The sequence below is a fragment of the Dasypus novemcinctus genome, chromosome 3 (genome assembly GCF_030445035.2).
Source record: "Dasypus novemcinctus isolate mDasNov1 chromosome 3, mDasNov1.1.hap2, whole genome shotgun sequence".
Classification (NCBI taxonomy): Eukaryota; Metazoa; Chordata; class Mammalia; order Cingulata; family Dasypodidae; genus Dasypus; species Dasypus novemcinctus.
The window spans coordinates 158,198,943-158,220,035 of record NC_080675.1 but is presented as its reverse complement, the minus strand read 5'-3'; the positions used below and the strand labels follow the sequence as shown (position 1 = coordinate 158,220,035).

At 37.1% G+C, this 21,093-nt stretch overlaps 1 protein-coding gene across 2 annotated transcripts in view; it reads left to right on the top strand.

Annotated features, from left to right (window-relative positions):
• LRRC28 (leucine rich repeat containing 28) overlaps positions 1–21,093 on the top strand; it is a 213,246-nt gene that overhangs the window by 34,283 nt on the left and 157,870 nt on the right. For both annotated transcript variants that reach the window (XM_058294635.2, XM_058294636.2), the window contains exons 4-5: positions 12,711–12,748; positions 14,178–14,315. In XM_058294635.2, the coding sequence (XP_058150618.1) occupies positions 12,711–12,748; positions 14,178–14,315 (176 nt within the window). The remainder of the gene's footprint in view (positions 1–12,710; positions 12,749–14,177; positions 14,316–21,093) is intronic.

Genomic DNA, 21,093 nt, shown 5'->3' with positions numbered 1-21,093 from the left:
ATATTTTTTCTCTGCATTTCAGATCAGATAATTTCTATTGATCTGTCTTTAAGTTCATTGACTCTTTCCTTTGACTTCAGTCTGTGTTCAGTTTTGGTAGTAAAATTTTTAGTTATAGAATTTTCTTTTTTTTTAATAGTTTCTATTTCTCTGGTGAGAGTCCTTATTTTTTCTTCATAGACATATTTTAACTTAGGCCACTATGCATAGTTATAATAGCTATGTAAAACATCTTTGCTAATTCCAGTGTCTGGATTATCGTGGACTATCCATTGTTTGCCTTTTCTGTTGTTGTTAATGGGTCACATTTTCTGTTGTATGGTGGTGTTATTTTAGATTATATCCTGGCAATTGTGAGTTTTATGTTTTGGAGATTGAATTCTGTTATTTTCTGTGTGTTTGTTTTTTTGAAGTAATTTACTTAATTTGACTCATGGTAAACTTTATTTCTTGGACAGCACAAAACTCAGTTCTGTTCTTTTATCTTTAGCTGAAGTTTGTTCCTCATATATGTGATTCTAGGGTCAACCATAGCTTTAGGCAAAATTACACATAGAATTTGGGGTTCTTTCTCTCTGTCTAGTTCATTCCTTTCTGGTTTTCTCCCTTCATTACTTCCCAGTGACTGTGATTTCCCTAAACTCTGTAAACTAGGTTCTTTGGGCTAACAAGACTGGAGTTTTCCATCAAAGTTTTAGCCATTTTGCATGGTAGCCATGTGTACTCTTCCTTAGACTAAATACTGTTGTTGTTGTTGTTTTTTAAAGGAATAATCCAACAGTGCCATTTCCTTCTTGTTTTTACTCCCCCCAGAATTATCTTGCTTTTGTTTCCTACGTAGTGCTTTTGGGGCATTGCGTGTTTTCTGTGTTTGTTTGGTTTTGTTGTTGTTTTATTGCTGTTTTCTTAAAAGAAATTTTAGTCTAACAACATATATACAAACAAAAATTTCCTCTTTTTTTAACAACTATATAATTTATTCATGTTAACTACATTCATAATTTGCTACCATTGCCACCATCTATTACTTAAACTTTTCTATCTCCCCAAACAGAAATTCTGTACCAATTAAGCATTACTTCTCTATTACCTATACTTACCCAGCACCTGGTAACCTCGTATTCTAGTCTGACTCCATGAATTTGCTTATTCAAATTATTTCTTATCTGTGAGATCATATAATATTTGTCCTTTTGTGTCTGGCTTATTTCTCTCAACATCATGTCTCCTTAGGGTTTTAGTTGTTACCTACAGAGGATCAGTCCAGTACAATGTTACTCTCTCATACTGGAATTGGAACTATCATTCTTTTATTTTAACCTGTCTATGACTTTATATTTAAGGTGGAGATCTTGAAGTCAATATTAGTGGGTTAATCTAACAATATAGGCCTTTTAACTGGAGTGTTTAGTCTATTTACATTTGATATGATTATTGATATGATTGAGTTTAAGTTCACCATCTTGCTATTTGTTTTCTATTTGTTCTATCTGTTCTCTGTTCCTGTTTCCTCTTTTCTTCTTTTAAATTAGTTCAGTGTTATTTAGGACTATATCTTATCCCCACTATTAGTCAGCGTCCAGTTAGGAGAAAGAAACCACACCAGTAATTTAAAGAGGAAAAATTAATGTAAAGAATTGCTAACTAGTAAAATGTTGACTACAATAAAAGGTTATAGAAGGCTTTAAGGGAGTTCAGTAAATACAAAAAAGCTACTAAGCAACTTCCTCTGGGCTTCAGGGGAATGGATAATGAAGGAACTAAAGGCTTAGGAATTCACCCACTGCTGAGATTTAGACCTCTTCAAATAAGGTATGGCTACCACCAGAACATGCAGCCTGCTGGTGTTGCAGAAACTTACCAGAGGATTTCTGGCAGAGCTGGTGTGTGGAATTGGTGCACTCTTGCTAGAGGTTGTTGATTGTCTGGAACTGGTCCACTGAGTCATGCTATGTGCTGGAGATTCAATTGTCTGGCAGTGCGGCAGAGTTACTGAAGAAGTGGCACTGGGGGGTAAGACAGTTTGCCAGGAGGGTGGTTGAAGCTGGTCTGTACAAGTGGCTTGCTGGATGGGGAGGGTGTGGCCTGAGGGTGTGGCCACATATGCTGAAAATGGGGCAGTTCACAGTTGGAGAATATGACTTGAGGTAGTCCATGAGGTCTGCTGAGGTGAGTGCCACCCGGTCTTGGCTCTGGGCTGAGTGAAAAATTGCAGAGGGACTACAACCTTGAATGGAAGTGCCTTCCTGCTGTTTTTGTTTTGCAAAGTCACTCCAGCATATTCTATTTGCCAAGCCACCTGGCAAAAAAGAAATATTGGTAATGTCCAGCTCCCATATAAAAGAGGACATCTTAAGAAAGCAGATTTAGAGCTGAGAGAAAAATGTTAAAATATTATAATTTTTGCTTTTGATAGCTAATGAAAATAAAAAATGAGAACAAATGGCTTTTATAGTTGTTCCCATATTCTCTCTGATTTTGTTTGCTGAAAATTATTTATTTATTAAACTTTTTACTTTAAAGTAATTTTAGATTCACATGCATTTGTAAGCAATCATAAAGAGAAACCCTGTGAAGTCTTCACCCAGTTTCCACCAATGGTAACATCTTGCATAATTATGGTACAAGGTCCTAGAAGGAAGTTGACCTTGATACAATCCACTGATCTCATTTACAGTCCACCACTTTTATGTGCACTCATTAGCGTGTATGTATTTAGCTCTGTGTTTTTATCACAGGGGTATATTTGTGTAATCACCACTGTAGTCAAGACCAATAACACATATTTCTATCAGGATCCCTTTTACAACCATCAACATGTCCCTTGTCCCTGATCCCTCAAAAGCTGGCAACCACTAATCTGGTCTCCATTTCTATCATTTGGTCGTTATAAGAATGTATATAAATGGATTCATATACTGTGTAACATTTTGGGATTGGTTTTTAGCAATTAGCATAATTCCCTTGAGAGTGATCCAAGTTGTTGCATATATCGAGTTTGTTCCTTTTAGTTGCTGTTATATTACATGAGATGGATGTCCCACAGTTGGTTTGCTCATTTACTCATTGAAAGACATGTTGGTTATTTATAGTTTTTTGTTACAAATAAAGCTGCCATGAATATTCATGTACAGGCATACCTCAGTGATCTTACAGGTTCAGTTCCAGACCACCTCAATAAAGTGAATTTTGCAATAAAGCAGTTCATGTGAATTTTTTGGTTTCCCAGTGTATATAAAAATTATGTTTACACTATACTGTAGTTTTATTAAGTGTGCAATAGCCTTATGCCTAAAAAACTATATATATCTTATATATATATTTTAAAGATTTATTTCCTTCTTTCCCCCACCGCCCCATTCCCCCCATTGTCTGTTCTCTGTGTCCATTTTGCTATGTGTTCTTCTGTGCCTCCATGTATTCTCATTAGGCGGCTCCGGGAACGGATCTTGGGACCTTCTGGAATGGGAGAGGGGCAATTACTCTCTAGCGCTACCTCAACTCCCTGTTCTGCTATGTCTTCTTATTTTTTTCTCTTCTGTGTCTCTTGTTGCGTCATCTTGCTGCACCAGCTCTCAGTGTCAGTCGGCACTCCTGCATGGGGCTGCTTTCCCTCACAGTGGGGCCACTCCTGTGCGGGATGGCATTCCAGCATGGGCCAGCACTCTGTGTGGGCCAGCTTGCCACGTGGGCCAGCTTGTTATCAGTAGGAGGCCCTGGGCATTGAACCCTGGACCTCCTATATGGTAGACAGGAGCCCAGTTGGTTGAGCCACATCTGTTTCCCTATACCTTATATTAAATTAAAATATGACAGAGACACAAAGCAAGCACATGCTTTTGGAAGAATGGCGCCAATTAACTTGCTTGAAGCAGGGTTGTCACAGCATTCATTTGTAAAAAATGCAATATTTGCAAAGTGCAATAATATGAGGTATGCTTATACATACTTTTTTTGTGCATATAAGCTTTCAATTTTCTGGTATTTGAATTCCTAAGAAGATAATTGTCAAGTTGCATGGTAATTGCATGTTTAGGTTTTTTTATTGAAGTATAATTCATGTAAAGTTTACCCTTTTTAAGTATATAATCCAGTGATTTTTTTTACTTTATTTGTAAGGTTGTACAAACATCATCAGAGCATTTTCATCTTCCCAAAAGAAAATCCGTTAGTACTAACTCTCCATTCCCCCTTCCTCTAGTCTCTGGTAGCTACCTAGTAACCACTAACCTACATTCTGTCTCTGTGGATTTGCCTATTTTGGATGTTTCACATAATTAGAATGATATATTATTAGGCCTTTTGCATCTGCTGCTTTCATGTAGCATAATGCTTTCAGGGCTTATTCATTAAGTAGTGTGTATCATTCATTCTTTTATGGTTGAATAATAGTCCATTGCATGGCTGTGCCACCTTTGTTTATTCCTTTATCAAATGATAGACATTTGGGCTGTTTCCACTTTTGGGCTATTAATGAATAATGCTTCTATGAACAGTGATATGTAAGTTTTTATGTGAAAAGGTATTTTCAGTTCTTTTAGATATATACCTAGGAGTGGAATTGAGGGCCATATGGTAATTCTGTTTAACTGCCGGGAACCACCAAACAGTATTCCAGTGTCTGGACCATTTTACATTCCTACCAGCAGTGTATGAGGGTTTGAATTTTTCCATATCCCTACCATCCCTTCTTATTGTCCATCCTTTTTATTGTAGCCATCCTCATGAGTGTGAAGTGTTACCTCATTATAGTTGTGATTTGCATTTTCATACTGATTAATGATGTTGAGCATCTTTTAATTATTGAGTTTTAAGAGCTCTTTGTATTTTCTGGATTCTAGACTCTTACCAGATAGATAGATGGTTTGCAAACATCTTCATCCATTTTGTAGGTTGTCTTTTTACTTTCTTCATAGGTTCTTTGAAATATAAAAGTTTTTACCTTTGATGAAGTTCAGTTTATCTATTTTTTCTTTTGTTGATCATGCTTTTGGTGTCATACCTAGGAAACCATTGCCTAATCCAATGTCACAATGATTGGCTCTTATATTTTCTTCCAAGACTTTTATAGTTTTAGCTTTTACATTTGTCTTTCATTCATTTTGAGTTAATTCCTGTATATGGTGTGATTTGGAGTCTGCCTTCATATATTATATTTGGATAGCTAGTTGTCCCAGCACCACTGGTTGAAAAGCCTAGTTTTCCCGCATTGAATTGTCATGGCGCTTTTGTTAGAAATCAGTTGACCACAGGCACAGGCTTTTTTCTGGACTCTCAGTTCTCTTCCATTGATCTATATGTCTATTCTCATGTCCCAGAGTCTTGATTATTGGAGCTTTGTAGTAAGTTTTGAATCAGGAAGAATGAGACCTCCATTGTTGTTCTTTTTCAAGATCATTTTGGTATTCTAGGTCTCTTGTAATTTTTATGTGAATTTTTTAATCAGCTTGTCAATTTTTGCAAAAAGGAAGCTGGAATTGTGATAGAGATTTCACTGAACCTGTAGATTAATTTGGGATTGCATTGAATTTACCATCTTAATAATATTATGTCTTCCGATCCCTGAATGTGAGATATCATCCATTTATTTAGGTCTTTAATTTCTTTCAACAATGTTTTGCAATTGTCAGTATAAAAATTTTGCAGTTCTTCTGTTAAATTTATACCTAAGGGTTTCATTTGTTTAGATGCTATTCTAAATGGGATTTGTTTTCTTAATTTCCTTTTTGAATTGTTCATTGCTAGTGTATAGAAATTCAACTGTTTTTTGCATATTGATCTGGTATCCTGTAACCATGCTAATATTGTTCATTAGCTCAAATAGGTTTTTCTGTATTTTTTAGGGTTTTCTAAATACATGATCATGACATCTGTAAATAGAGGTAGTTTTACTTCTTTCTAGTCTGGGTTCCATTATTTCTTTTTCTTGCCTTATTGCACTGGTTAGAGCCTCCTATACAATGTTGAATAGAGTGGAGAGAACAGACATATTTATCTTGTTCCTGATCTTAGGGAAAACTTTCTGTTTTTTGCCGACAAGTATGACATCAGCTGTAGTTTTTTCACAGGTGACCTTTATGTGGTTGAGAAAGTTCCCTTCTATGCTTAGTTGTTGAGTGTATTAACATGAAAGGATGTTGGATTTTATCCAGAGCTCTGTTTGTGTGTGTTTGTATTGAGATGACCATGTTGTTTTTGTCCTTTATTCTGTTAATGTTATGTACTACTACATTGATTGATATTAAGTTAAAAAACATTTAATTACTAAGGTAAATCCATTCATCATGATGTATAATCCTTTTTATATGTTGCTGAATTTGGTTTGCTAATATTTTGTTGAGGATTTCTGCATCTATTTTCTTAAGGGATATTGGTCTTCAGTTTTTTTTAAATTGTGATGTCTTTGTGTGTTTTCAGTATCCATAGAATACTGGCATCGTAGAATGAGTTGGGAAGGGTTCTCTCTTTACTTGCTTTTTTGAAGAAGCTGTGAAGGATTAGTGTTCATTCTTCTTTATTTATTTATTTATTTTTAAAAGATTTATTTATTTAATTTCCCCCCCTCCCCTGGTTGTCTGTTCTTGGTGTCTATTTGCTGCGTCTTGTTTCTTTGTCCGCTTCTGTTGGCGTCAGCCGCACAGGAAGTGTGGGCGGCGCCATTCCTGGGCAGGCTGCACTTTCTTTCGCGCTGGGCGGCTTTCCTCACGGGCACACTCCTTGCGCATGGGGCTCCCCCACGCGGGGGACACCCTTGCGTGGCAAGGCACTCCTTGCGCGCATCAGCACTGCGCATGGCCAGCTCCACACGGGTCAAGGAGGCCCGGGGTTTGAACCGCGGACCTCCCATATGGTAGACGGATGCCCTAACCACTGGGCCAAAGTCCGTTTCCCTTCATTCTTCTTTAAACGTTTGTTAGAGTCTCTCAGTGCAGCCCACTGTTCATAGTATTTTCTTTATAAGAAGTTTTTAAAAATATACTTTCACATTTTTTAAAAAGACTTAGATTACGTAAGTGTTACATAAAATATACAGGGGATTCCCATATGTGCTGCTCCCTACCCTGCCCACATTTTCCAACATTAACAACATCCTTCATTAGTGTGGTGCATTTGTTAAAATTGATGCACATGTTTTGGAGCATTGCCACTAAGTGTGGATTATAGTCTACATTGTAGTTTACACTCTCAGCTGCACAATTTTCTAAGTTATGACAAGATATAATAGCCTGTATCTATGATTGCAGTGTCATTCAGGGCAATTTCCAAGTCCCAAAAATGCCTCCATATTATACCTATTTTTCCCTCTCTCTCCACTCAGAACCTCCAGTGGCCACTGCCTCCACATCAGTAATAAAAGTTCTTCCTTTGCTAGAATCACAGTAAGTCTATAGTAGAATAACAGTAAGTCTACTCTAGTCCATCGCTCATCCCCCAATCCTGAGGATTCTGGGATGGTGATGGCCACTCAGCCTCTTTTTTTTTTGTTTTTGTTTTTTAAGATTTATTTATTTATTTATTTATTTCTCTCCCCTCTCCCCCTCCCCCCCCAGTTGTCTGTTCTGTGTCTATTTGCTGCGTCTTCTTTGTCTGCTTCTGTTGTTGTCAGCGGCACAGGAATCTGTGTTTCTTTTTGTTGCATCATCTTGTTGTGTCAGCTCTCCGTGTGTGCGGTGCCATTCCTGGGCAGGCTGCACTTTCTTTCACACTGGGCGGCTCTCCTTACAGGGCGCACTCCTTGCACGTGGGGCTCCCCTACGCGGGGGACACTCCTGCGTGGCACGACACTCCTTGCGTGCATCAGCACTGTACATGGGCTAGCTCCACATGGGTCAAGGAGGTCCAGGGTTTGAACCACGGACCTCCCATGTGGTAGATGGACGCCCTAACCACTGGGCCAAGTCCGCCACCCACTCAGCCTCTTAATTGAGAGGGGGCTTAGATACCATGGGACAGATGGATGGGACTATCTTGGTTGCAGTTATAGACTCTCTCTGTTCCTTGGGATGGTTGTTATCCATAATCATCTCCTTGTTAATTGTCCTGGGTGAGTCCAGTGACCTGGCTACTCTGTTGAGATTTGGCACATGGACAGCCCAAAGATTTAAGTCTCTTGGACATACACCTATCAACTCCAGTATTATAGGTTCAAAGAGCCATGTGTAGGGAAACCACTCCTGAGTCCAGCTCTGTCACACTGGGAAGCATAAATTCCAAAGTAGGGCCCACTGGCAGGTGGCCAAACTCCTGAGCTATCTGTCCTGCCTATAGTGTCTGGATGCTCCAGAGCCCTCAGGAAACGCCCTATTTGAGACAATATTTACTTTGCCAGTCAGTGAGATCCTGCTAAGACATACATAAGCATAACCTCTGGAATGACCTCCTGACTCACTTTGAAGTCTCTTAGCCATATAAACACATTTGTCTTTATCCTTTACCCCTTTTGATCAAAGTTTTTTCCCCAGTGGCAATGCTAATTGGTGCTTGGTAGTAATCCCTTGGTGCCAGGGAGGCTTATCCCCGGGAGTTATGTCCCATGCTAGGGGGAAGGTAATGCATTTATATGCTGAGTTTGGCTTAGAGAGAGGCCACATTTGAGCAACATGGAGGCTCTCAGGAGGTAACTGTTAGATACCCTATAATACTAGGCTAAGTTTCAATTTCAAAAGTAAAGGGTTGGGAAGCAGACATGGCTCAACTGATAGAGCATCCACCTACCATATGGGAGGGTCCAGGGTTTGATACGCAGGGCCTCCTCACCTATGTGGTGGGCTGGCCCACATGCATAGCTGCCACACGCAAGGTGCTGTGCCATGTAGGGACACCCCTGCGTGGGGGTGCCCCACGCCCAAGGAGTGTGCCCTGCAAGGAGAGTCGCCCTGCATGAAAAAAGTGCCGCCTGCCCAGGAGTGGCACCGCACACACAGAGAGCTGAAGCAGCAAGATGATACAACAGAAAAGAGATTCAGTTTCCTGGTGCCACCAAGGGTGCAAACGAACCCAGAAGAACACAGCAAGTGAACACAGAGAGCAGACAACTTGGGGGAAGGGGGGAAGGAGAGAGAAATAAATAAAATAAATCTTAAAAAAAAAATAAAAAATAAAAAGCATCATTTAAAAAAAAAAAGTAAAGGGCCCATCAGTGGTTCATCCTCCTTCACTAGTCATTGCCCCTATACTTAGAGGATTCTTGTTGTCCCATTAGAGAATGTGGTAGAGCTCCCCAGGAGGGGAATTCAATATTCCTTAATTTATTGTGTCACTCTCCACCTACCATGACAATGTCCCATAGATACTTGAACATATTCATATGCCTTATAGGTATGCCCCACATGAACCTCTTTCCATGCATCCCTCATCACTGACACTCTACACCAATGATCCTCCCTTGCCAGAGTTGTAACGCTTTTGTGATCCAAAACTTCAAAAATGAAGCCAACAAAAAAATCAAATACAGTTAATAAGGAAATGAAATAATGATGATAGTTTTAAAAATAACAAATAAAATACAAAAAATTTAAAAATAAATTTGAAGTAATAAAAATAAAAATTTAAAAAAATTCTTTTAATATTGTCTTTCATCACTGTAAGATTTGTTGTCTTATATGTGCAGTGACATTTTCTTGTTTAGTCCTCCAGTGCTTTATTTTTCTCATTTTTTCTTTGTTTTCCATTTTTCATTTAGGTTACAGAAAAGTCATACAGAATATAGGGGATTCCCATATACCCAACATCTCCCCCTTTCCCCCTTTCCCATATGAATAACATTTTACATGCAGCTGGTACATTTGTTGCAGCTGATGTACAAATTTTGAAACATTGCTAGTAACCATGGTCAATTATTTACATTATGGTTTACATTTTGGACCATACTGTTTTATAAATTTTGATGAAATTTAACATGACTTGTATCCATCATTGTGAGATCATGTAGAACAATTCTCTCGCCCCTCAAATACCCCATGTTCCATCTATTCTATTCTTTCCTCCCCCTCCCCTCAGGACCCATAGCAACCACCAAGCTTCACTCCTTGAAGAGCAACATTCATAGTTACTTGTAATAACAGAGGGTTTGACATATTGGACTGTCTTCCCTTATTAGGCACTGCCTATGCTCTTGATAGGGGTGAGCACTGCCCACCCCTCTATTTGAGAACATAGCAGGACCCCCCAGCATGGGGGTCCAAAACCTTCCCACTCATTATGTGGATCTCTACCCACTGATACAACATATTATGACAAGATGAACACTCACTCCTACAGGAAGCTTTTTGACTGCTCATTCAAGCCCTATCAACTAATATGTTTTCTTCCCTGTAGTTTTGCCTTTTCTGATGTCATAAATGAACTGTGCAATATGTAGCCTTTGATTCTTCATTTAGTAAAATGTATTTAAGATTCATATATATTGTATGAATCAATAGCTTATTCCTTCTTACTGCTAGATAGTATTCCATTGTTTGGGTGTGCCACGGTTTATCCATTCTATTGTTGAAGGACATCTCGTTTGCTTCTAGTTTTTAGCAATTATGAATAAAGCTGTTATTTTGTGTTATGTATATAAGTATTCAAATCTTTTGGGTAAATAGCTAGGAGTTTGAGTCTGGGTTTTATGGTATTTTTATATTTAACTTTATAAAATTTACCAAACTTTTATAAAGTGGCTGTATCATTTTGCATTCCCACCAGTAATGAATGAGTTCCTACATTCTTTGAGTAGACAAGCATGATGAAACTACTTATCACTGAAACACTAAAGATTTCAATTACTCCGAAGTTAGAAAAATTAAGAAAAAGGAAGTGACTTAAAATGAAAAGTCCTAAGCCTATGTCTACAAATGACTTTTGACCACGAAGATGATAATTATAACAGTAGCATTTATTAAGCTCTTACTATGTGCTAAACACAAGTGCTTTATAATGGTTATGTATATTACTGCATTTATTAATTTATTAATCCTTATAACACCTCTATGTTGTAAATACTATGCTTATCTGTGTTTTTTAGGCTAGCAAACTGAGAGGTTAGGTAATTTTCCCATGATTACAAGACCATTGAGATGCATGCAGTCTGGTTCCAGAGAATGCTCTTAGATCCACAACTCCAGTGATGATTCTTACTTGGTTGCACATTAGAATAACTTGAGGGGTTAAAAAAAAATACTGAAGTCCAACTCTCTTCACCAGAGGGTATTTTACTTGGTATGGGATGGACTTGGACCAATCTTTTTCAAGGCCCCTCGTTTATTCTAATGTCTACTCAAGAATTGGGAATATTCCATACTACTTTATATTCCATTTCCATTATAATGTAGCTAATTTAATGTGTTAAAATATACTTTTTGATATTAATCATAATAATGTATACTTGCATTCATAAAATTGATTTGCACATTTTTAAGATCTTTTTATATAGGTAGAACTTGAACTGGGAGAATAGGCAAATATTTGGTTTGAAAAATTGTTATATTTCAACCAGCAGTCTTTTTATTTTGGTAGTTAGGCACTCTGGCTTTTGTATAACAAATGGCAAGTGTATGTGTGTGTGTATGCAAGTGTGCATGCCTATTTACATTTAGTCTTTTGACACAATTTTGAGAGTCATCTGATAAAGTATTTAAGTATTCCTTTCTAATATTAATGGTCAAAAAGTATTGGTTTTAAAATGTGGAATCATTTCATATACACAAAGCAAGGAATACAATATAGGATAGAATGTTGTACTTCCTTCAATTATATTAGACTCAACAGATTTATACCTCTTCCAAAATTTATTTCAGCATAAAATAATCTTTGTAAAATTCTTAAATTTCTATCTTTCTGATTCTATGTTCATTGACATCTTAACATTTGATAGTAGACTTAAAAATATAGAAGAAAATTTCAAAATTGTATTTAAAAATACTTAATAGATTGATTTATGAAGTATGATAAACAGCTAGAGATTTGAAAATCAAGTTTATCAAAATCTAGTGCTCTTATATCAAAATTAATGATAAAATTGATTTTCTTAAATTGCTGTATGATCTCCTGTAGCCACTTTTTTATGTGGCCCTGAGTAGTTGGGTTACTGACAATTCCATAAAATTACCGCCAGAGTGAGCCAAAGATACTTCACTATGAAAAGTGTTGTTCACTCATACTTGGCCTGGACTTGCCAGCCTTTGTCAACTATTGTTGTCTTTCTTTCTTTTCTTTCTTTTTTTTAAGAAAAGAATTTTATTTCTTTCTCAAATTCTTTTTATTGTGAAATAAATTCTATACCTTGACAATAGAGAATTTCTATAGATATAATAAATGATGAGTACTTAATCTCTCCATTCTTAGTTCTTCTAAGCATGCTGACTGGAAATGTCTTTGATCTGTTTATTTTGTGAAGTTATCCTTTAGAAACTAAAAGTTGCATCTTCCTTTACATAGTAATTTATGTCCCTTTACACAGTAGGTGCAATTGTGAAAACATGAATATTTGAAATGTAGAAATTAGTCATTTGTTTTAGGAAGTAAAAAAATGTTTCATAATTTATCTAATATGGATGCTTTTATTTTAAAATAGCTACTACACCAGTAAATATATTTAATATTTGCAATTTTAGCATAAAACATTATTCCCAAGGATTATCAGTTGGTCAATGAGCATTTTACAAACTGATTACCTAGCAAGAGTACTGAAGGTTAACAACTGTTTTGTTTTGCCTTTTTTCCCCCACCAGGTACCTTCATTCAAATAACATAGTTGTAGTTCCGGAAGGTAAGTTCTCCAGTTTTTAGTTAGATGATGCTAAGATGTCAGCTTTGGTTATAAGTAGAATACATTGTCTTTTTTTTTTTTTAATTAATTTATTGGAATATCACCCACACACAAATATACATAAACAATAAGTGTATAGTAATAGTTGTGAACTTACAAAACAAACACATATAACATCATACAGGACTCTCATAACTCACCCTACTACCAACACATTGTTGTTAAACGTTTTTAACTTATGATTAAAGAGCATTGTCAAAATATTACTGCTAACCAAAGTATGTTCCCCCAAACCTCCCTGTTATTATTATCTTTATGTCATTTATATATGAACATACATAAACAATTAAGTGTATAGTAAAAGTTGTAAACTTAAAAAGCCAACATGCATAACATCATACAGCGGTCCCATACATCAACCCTCCACCAATACCTTGCACTGTCGTGAGATATTTGTTACAAATTATGAAAGAATAGAATACATTGTCTTTTTAAACCTGTTTTGGTTTGGGTATTAAGGAATTTTAGTTATAAAGTGTTTTTAATTTACATATGTTCAAAGCTGTTTTTTCTAATTTAATAGGTCCAATTAAGAACTATGATTACATAAGTAATAAGTGTAAAATGGTTTTAATGGTTAGCTACATTATTATTATTAGATGAATTGTTGTGATATAAATAACAAAATAATAAATTTGAAATGTAATAAATTCATTTGAGAAAGAAAAGAAAGCGGAGAAGTACTGAGACTGAAGCATCTTTATTGCAAGGCACTGGATCTTATTTCTTCACTTCCCTTCCCCAAACTAACCAAACTACTGTGTTCTGTAAATAATATGTGACTTCTAACTATTTTTTGGGGGCGGGACACAGCTTATTTCTCTTCATCCTGTTTTTTGGATGATTTTTTTTCTTCTTCTTCAGAACACTTTGGTCTACAATAGACTTTAGGTTGCTCTGTGTTGATGGAGAGCTCTGAGGCCATTCATAAACAGACCAAGGAAGCTTTTTTGTGTGTGTGATAGTGCTGGTTAAGACTTAATAAGTATTTTTCACCAAAATATCCAGGAAGTTGAATAAACTTAACCATTTTTATACTGTAAAGATAAATAAATTAATTAATTAATTAAATTGAGACTTATGGTTAGGCAAAAATGACCTTATGCATCATTTCATGAATTATCCAAGCAATTTTTACATTGTTTTAATGATTTTATTTATGCTTTTTTTAAAAGTTGTATTTTATTCTTGAGGTAGAAATATTGTCATTCCCATTAAATAAAGTTCATTCTGCATTTTTACTATCTTGTGAGCAACTGAGACAGAGACATTAAGTATTAAAATATTAACTTGGAATACTTCATCAAAGAGTAGGCCTAACATCTGGCTCAGATTCATTTTGCTTTTGCCATTCTTCTCTCTTTGAAAGCCATTGGATCCCTTGCAAAACTCCAGTGTCTGGATCTTAGTGACAATGCCTTAGAAATTGTTTGCCCAGAAATTGGTCGTCTGAGAGCTTTACGTCATCTTCGATTAGCTAACAACCAACTACAATTCCTACCTCCAGGTAATCATAGTCTATTGCACATAATAGTTTTTTGTCTATTATATGTTTATTTTTATTTATGTTTCTCATTGTGTACCCAGGCAGTGGGCCTTGGGTGTATTTGTATTAATTTGTTTGAAGATGAAACCATAGAGAAGGAGTATAGGTGAAATGTGACAAGTCTTTTCCCTGCCACAAACATAGGAAGGTGGCATTTATGTTTTAAAGCTGCAGTTACTGTAATTGTGCATTGTAATCAGGGCCCCCTTAGAATCAGTACCCTGGGAAAACATTTGGCCGTAAAGTCACTTTAGTTCTGAATTTCACATAAGAAAATTTAGGTGAACTTTGCAGAAAGTAATCATTTTAGTATCCAAATGGCAGATACATTACAGTGTTTTCTCTCATTCTCCAATAGGATATTTGATTTAATAAAAAGTATATTAGACATTAGTAGCAGAATTTAAATTTGAGTTCTAGACTTAATTGTCAGTTCTGCCTACTGAACTCCTGGTTAGGTTATGAGGTACCTATAGATAGCACTAAAATTAGTGTTCTCTCTTTTTTTTTTTTTTTTAAAGATTTATTTTTATTTATTTAATTCCCCCCCCTCCCCCGGTTGTCTGTTCTCTGTGTCTTTTTGCTGCTTCTTGTTTCTTTGTCCGCTTCTGTTGTCGTCAGCGGCACGGGAAGTGTGGGCGGCACCATTCCTCGGCAGCTGCTCCCTCCTTTGCGCTGGGCGGCTCTCCTTATGGGTGCACTCCTTGCGCGTGGGGCTCTCCTACGCAGGGGACACCCCTGTGTGGCACAGCACTCCTTGCATGCATCAGCACTGCGCATGGGCCAGCTCCACACGGGTCACGGAGGCCCGGGGCTTGAACTGCGGACCTCCCATGTGGTAGACGGACGCCCTAACCACTGGGCCAAAGTCCGTTTCCCTAAATTAGTGTTCTCTTGAACCACACTTTAAACCCTTTGACTTCCTTATGAGAAACGTCCAGTGATGTTTTGTGACTCCACACATTTGCAAACTTCACTGCCATATATCATTTCCCATATTAAGCAAAGATGAAGTATGATTGAAAAATAAAAATAAAAAACCCTTGTGTTCCAGGTACTGCATGAAAGTTACTGTGTAATCAAGGATGAGCAGAGAAAGATAGAAATGCTAGTTAGTTGGCTGAGATCATTTATATTTAGAAACTCTTTCAGGAACACCAACCAGTTTTTTAGTGTATCCAAGTGAAACGGTCTTCAGGGTTACATGAGATGATTAAAAACTATTTATGTTAAATCCATGAATGAAAAGTCTATTATATTTCTTTGTGATTTAAAAAATGTGTTTTCCAAAGTTTTTTCAAGCACAGTTTTTAACTTTTATAGAAGCATAGTTGCTGATTCGTTTTTAGACTTTATGTAATGGTATTTATCTGTTGGTCCAATATTGTTTACAAAAACAGTACCACCAGTATAGTACTGACTGCTTAAAAAATAACTTTAGCCTTATATAATGAGTATTTTATTTTTCCCAACAATGCAATAATTTTCCAGATATATAGGAATGTGAGCTCTCCTTTAGAGAGGGTATTGTATGTAATCAGGCTCAATGATGTTTCATCATTCTAGCTTTTATCATGTTTATGTATGCAGATGCTCAAGAAATTAGATTCTCTTTTAGAGAGTCCTAGGAAATGTAGGAATAAAGATAATACTTTAAGTTTTCATAATATTCTCATATATGAAACATTTACAAGATATATCATATATTTGTAAACTCCTTTTTATATACTTTTAGGGAACAAGAAAAAATTTATTTCTTGTTAAAGTATTGTTCTGGTTTTGTGCATTCTATTATTCTGTCTTTTCCTGTATTTAAAATATGGACATTATGTGGTAGAACATAGCCATTTCCTCCCATCATATATTCTTAGAGGTTAAGGATGTACTTCTAATATCATCAGCTGTCTCCTAATAGTCATTGAAGGGTTTATTTTTCCTGAATACTTTTAGATTATTTTTTATTTGTATCTCACGTTATTGCACAAGAGATTTGAGGCATTTGCTTTTGATTTCATTTTCCTAGCTTTTGTTCTATTGTCTATGTTTGGTGTTGACTATTTTGAATAAAATTACCTGTAAACATAGCTATGTATTTTGAACAGGAACTTTTGATTGAGCCATGTATTGATATTTTTCCTCTCTAGGTCACCATGTGTAGTGACAGACTAGGCCTTACTAATTATTTCATTAACTTTATACATTTCTTTATGAGTAGTTTGAAATGTTATAATTTGAATGGGTAAGGGGTTAGGTACACATTCTCAAATGTTTGTGTTTGGAGATATGCTATGGAAAATTCTTTTCTAGTGAAATGATGTGAGGGACTGCAGTATCATCCCAATTTGATAATGTAGATGCCAATTGGTATCTGATTGGTAGTTCCTTCCACACAGTCTTTTCTATTACGGACAGACTTCTTATATATTACATTCTCCAATAAAACCTAACTTTTACCATGTTTATTTGTTGTGGTTAAAAACCTTTGAATATAATTTCACGTTCAATAGTTAAAACTTGAAAAATTTTAGAGCAACATTTAAGAAATTTGGAACATTTGAAAAGCTAGGTTGATCTAGGGGATTCTTAAATTAGAGTCTCAGGATGAATTTCAGGGGTTCCCTGAACTTCCTGAAATTGTACACCCAATTTAGCATTTGTTAATGTGTGCATATTGCTGTGAAGTAGACTCAGTATTTTCATTAGATTCTTGAACGATCTATGACCCATATGTTTGATACCTATTGGGTTGTCTGCCAATACCTGAGAATTTCTCTTTCCCCTGCTTTATTAGATTCCAGGAACTGTCTTGTTCTACAATATGAAATTATTTTCTACCTACAGTTGATTGGTACAGATGTAGGTACCTGACCCAAGGAGAACCAATCAGTTCTTTTCTTGAGAATTTTGGAAGAAGCTGTTGGAGAAGAAGGAAAGAGAGAGGAAGGGAAGGAGAAAAGAAATCCGTCTTTCTCTCTAGGCCATTGCACAATACTATCTAAACTTGTGAAATGTTGGTAGTATTCATGTGGACTGGGAAACAGGAAAAGAGAACGTTGAGGAGAACACTTCCTAACCCTTCTTTAGTATCCCAATCACTTGTTCGATCCTGAGCCTCATAGGCTTTGTGGTTAAAGTTACCTCTAGTTGCCTCCTATGTGTTGCAACCAAAAGAGCTCAAAGTAATGCAAAGGTTAAAAACAGTTTGTCTAGACTGGAGGACTAATGGTATATTGAACTCTCCTATTTACTTCACTGTTGTACTTTGAAATTGTAAAGACTTTTATTGGTAGTAGGAAGTCCAGCATGGCTGGATAACATGATCACTGGTATGTCTGTGCAGTGGTTCATTGTGTTGGTCATCTGTTTCTCCCCCCTTTTAAGAATTTATTTGCTCCCTTTTCTATTAGGGTCCCCCCTCTGCCCCAAATGCAAGTAGTTTTTTTGGTAGGTGCAGAGAACACAAGTATGAGGTAGTGATAGGATGTAGGAAAGAAAAGGGAGCCTACACAGAGTGATTACTAAGTCAGCCAGCACAACGAACAACTAGATCCTCATCCTGAGGGAAACCTGGGAAGTAAGGCAAAACACCTTCCTCAGAATTACCCCATTCAAAGGTTGAGGGAGCTGACGTATTTATACATTACCTCCAGAAGTCATAGGTTGAGAGTTGCACAGGTGTGGGCCCTCATGGCGGGCAGCACATGTACACATGTGGGTGAGCAGCAGCCTTCCATGGCTTCAGTAAAGGCTTCAGGCACATGGATAGAGATGTTGGCAGGAGAAAATTGGCCAGAGAACACTGAACAGATAGGTAGGGTCTGAAGATAGTAGTAGGGCCCTGAAAATATTTGGACTGAAGCAATCAATGTCTTTATCACAGACTGAAGAAAGGCATTTGCGTACACCTGCTTTAGAGTTCCTCTTGGCATGGTCTGTAGACTGCAGCCTTAAAGATAAGGTTGTTTTATAATAGTTTGTGTTTAACTTGGTTCTAAGACAAATAAATAATGATCATGCAAAAAAGATCTTACCAGCTAAAAATTATTGAATTCATGGTCTATAGTCCTTTTTTATTATGGAAAATTTTAAGCAAAATCAAAACTAAATAGAATAGTATATTGAATCTCTTATACCCAGCATCCAGCTTCAACAATTATTAACTCATGGCCATCCCCTTTTGTATTTTTCTTTTAATTTTTATTCTTCATGTTTCATTTCTATCTTATAGATTTTTTTTTAAGGTAAAATTTACATACAGTGAAATTTATGAATGTACAGTTTTGTAAGTTTTGGCAAACGTATATACCCATGTAACCAACACCTTAATCAAGATATAGAACATTTCCATTACCCCAAAAAGGTTTCTCCTTCCTCTTCTAATCTACTTGGAATATACAAAAACTCTTCTGATTCCTATTACTATCTATTAATTTGATCTGTTGAGGAGTTTAATATAAATGGAACCATTTAGTAGGTACTCTGTCTGGTTTATTTCACACAAAATAACGTTTTGAGATGAATCCATACTGTTGCATATTTCAGTATTTCATTCTTTTTTACTGTAGTGTAGTTTTCCATTGTATGAATATACAATTTGTATATTTAGTTTTCTCTTGATGTTCATGTGGATTGTTTCTAGATTTGGAATATTATGAGTAAGGCTAATATAAACATTTTCATGTAAGTTTTTGTGGACTTATGTTTTCATTTCACTTGAGTAAATACATAGGTGTGGAAATGCTAGTTCGTAGGGTAGGTATATATTTAACTTTATAAGAAGTTGCCCAACAATTTTCAAAGTGGTTGTACAATTTTATACTTCTTCCAGTAATATATGAGAGTTCCAGTTACGCTGTATCCCTGCCAGTGTTTGGTGTTGTCAGGTGTTTTTTGTTTTTTTTTTAAACTTCAGCCATTCTAATGGACATGAAGTGGTATTGCATTATTGTTTTATTATTTTTTTTAATATTTATTTATTATTATTATTTTTTAATTACATTAAAAAATATATATGAGGTCCCATTCAACCCCACCGCCCCCGCCCCCCACTCCCCCCACAGCAACACTCTCTCCCATCATCGTGATACATCCATTGCACCTGGTAAGTTCATCTCTGAGCATCACTGCACCCCATAGTCAATGGTCCACATCATAGCCCAGACTCTGTCACGTTCCATCCAGTGGGCCCTGGGGGGATCTACAGTGTCCCGTAATTGTCCGTGAAGCAGTATCCAGGACAACTCCACGTCCCGAAAACGCCTCCACATCTCATCTCTTCCTCCCTTTCCCCACACCCAGCAGCCCCCATGGCTACCGTTCCCACACCCATTTCACATTTCCTCTGTGGACATTGGATTGGTTGTGTCCATTGCACACCTATGTCAAGTGAGGGCTTAGATTCCACATGGGTACTGGATGCACTCTTCCCGCTTCTAGTTGTAGACACTCTAGGCTCCATGCTGTGGTGGTTGACCTTCTTCAACTCCATGTTAGCTGAGTGGAGTAAGTCCAATAAGTCAAAGTGTAGGAGCTGAAGTCTGTTGAGGCTCTGGGCCTGGGTGTCATATTATCAGTCCAGAGATTCAAATCCCCTACATATATCTTAAACTCAGCACCAAATACAATTCCAATAAAGTAGCATGCAAGTCTTGTGAAAAGAGATCCCCTCTGAGTCCATTTCCATCACACAGAAACACCAGCTCCAAAGAAGGGCCATCTGTCATGGCAGTGAACCCCTTCTGCCATGACCATAGAACCCGTGGGTCTCTTTATCCCTCAAAAGAACCAATACCTGGGGTTGTATCTACCTTATCTGTCTCTTAGACTCTGTTCAGTTGTACATAGGGGTATTCCTTCTGACAACCTCCAGACTCTTTTTTAGAGACTCACAGCCTTATAATCTCATTTCTCCTCTCCATTTCCCCCTTACATTAGGTCAAACCGCTTCCCGAAGTCATGTTATTATATGTAGACAGGTATATTCTGCTGTTCCGCATTGAATCTTTAATTCAAAGTCATTTTCTAGTTGCTTCTTCAGCTGGTATGTGGTAGTGATCCCTCGGTGCCAGGGAGGCTCATCCCCGGGTGTCGTGTCCCACGCTGGGGGGAATGCATCACATCTACACGCTGAGTTTGGCTGTGAGAGTGGCCACATTTGAGTAACATGAAGGCTGTCAGGAGGAAACCCCCAGGCACAATGCTACTCTAGGCCTTGTTCTTATTGCAGGTGCATAGGCTCAAAAGTGTAGCCATTAATATCAAGGGCCCACTGTTGGGCCCTCCTTCCTTCCTGGTTCTTGCCGTTGCACCTGGAGGATTGCCGCTGCTCTCCCAGGGCCCACAACAGTGACCCCCCGGCCAGGAGCCCAGTACCCCCCCAGCTGTTGTTTTTAATTGTTTCCACTATGAGTATATATAGACATTACCATATACCCTGGGCATATGCCCTGTATAACTCCCTGTCAACCATATATATCCTGTCAATAACATCCCATATCAGTATTCCTCCGCTGCCATTGTTGAACCACTCTGTGATCCAAAACTTCCCGTAAAGTGAATCCCAACATAATGTCAGCTTCAGAAGAGTCTTAGATCACCAAAATTCGTATATACAATATACAGTATTTCCCCAGATCCACCATAAAACCTTTTCCCTTCCACAGCAATAATCTTTTAACTTATTCATATCATATTTCCTGAAACTGATGTACAGATTCCGAAACTATAGTTTTCAAACAAG